Source organism: Perkinsus marinus (genome assembly GCF_000006405.1).
Source record: "Perkinsus marinus ATCC 50983 genomic scaffold scf_1104296951600, whole genome shotgun sequence".
NCBI classification, from domain to species: domain Eukaryota; phylum Perkinsozoa; order Perkinsida; family Perkinsidae; genus Perkinsus; species Perkinsus marinus.
The window spans coordinates 1-965 of NW_003209214.1; the positions used below are offsets into that span (position 1 = coordinate 1).

The following is a 965-nucleotide window of genomic DNA, read 5'->3' on the forward strand; positions in this document are numbered from 1 at the left end:
ACTTGTGGAGGACCAGTCACCACAACTTGCGGGCGAAACGAATCAAGTCCTTGCCAATTAGGACGTTGAGGACCAACTTGTAGAGTTGACCGTTGTTCTCCACCAATGAGATTACCCGGACGAACAACAGGTTGTTGAGGCCTTGGTGGTGCAAAGACTGCATCATTTGCACCAATTAACCCTTCGAACCGGACATGGGGTTGCTCTGGAGGAAGTCCATCAGAGGAGACTATGACAGAACCATGAGTACAAGGCGGGGTAGGTTCACGAGGATCACGAGGAGGTGGAGGAAACTCTTGCATGATCTCCTCGATGTTATCAGGTTGAAGAGGATCAACCTTGATATGATCAACACTTAGAACCTTAACCCGTCTTGTCGGAAGATGAAATAAGCGAACAACCTTGATAGGATCAGTAGAGCCTATGATCTGAGTAATAAACCAATTAGGCTCCCACATAGGGGAGAGCTTAGTAGGTCTCTGATGCTTCATCAGCCGTAGCAGAACACGGGCACCAACAAAGAATCCTTGCGGGACAAGGTTCTGATCATAATGCCGCTTAGCATTACCCGCTGCTTGAGTAATAGCCATATCGACCTGATCCATTAAGTAAGCACGGACAGCATCAGTATAGGCCTCATAGGTAGCAGGGTCAAACATGAGATCTGTGGCAGCCATTGGCATAGGCAAGAAATCCGAGGGAGGATCACGAGCAAAGATCAACTTATAGGGGCTGAACCCAGTAACCGAGTGTATAGAAGTATTGTAAACCCAAAGTAACGCAGGCAAATGGGAGACCCAATCAGGGATCCCAATATGACGACGTAGCATATCCAACAACGAACGATTAAATCGCTCTACCAGTCCATTACCTTGAGGGTGGTAAACGGACGAGCGGGATCGCTTAATACCCAAAGCTTCCATAACCCGATTAAAGAGGGCAGACTCAAACTGGGCACCTTGATC

General features: G+C 48.0%; 1 protein-coding gene across 1 annotated transcript; it reads right to left on the reverse strand.

Annotated features, from left to right (window-relative positions):
- Positions 1-115: 115 nt before the first annotated feature.
- Positions 116-683, reverse strand: Pmar_PMAR005593 (hypothetical protein; the record flags this gene model as incomplete). Its single annotated transcript, XM_002777496.1, has 1 exon — positions 116-683. A coding segment is annotated over one exon (568 nt), but the record flags the coding sequence as incomplete, so codon positions are not given.
- Between the last annotated feature and the right edge of the window lie 282 nt (positions 684-965).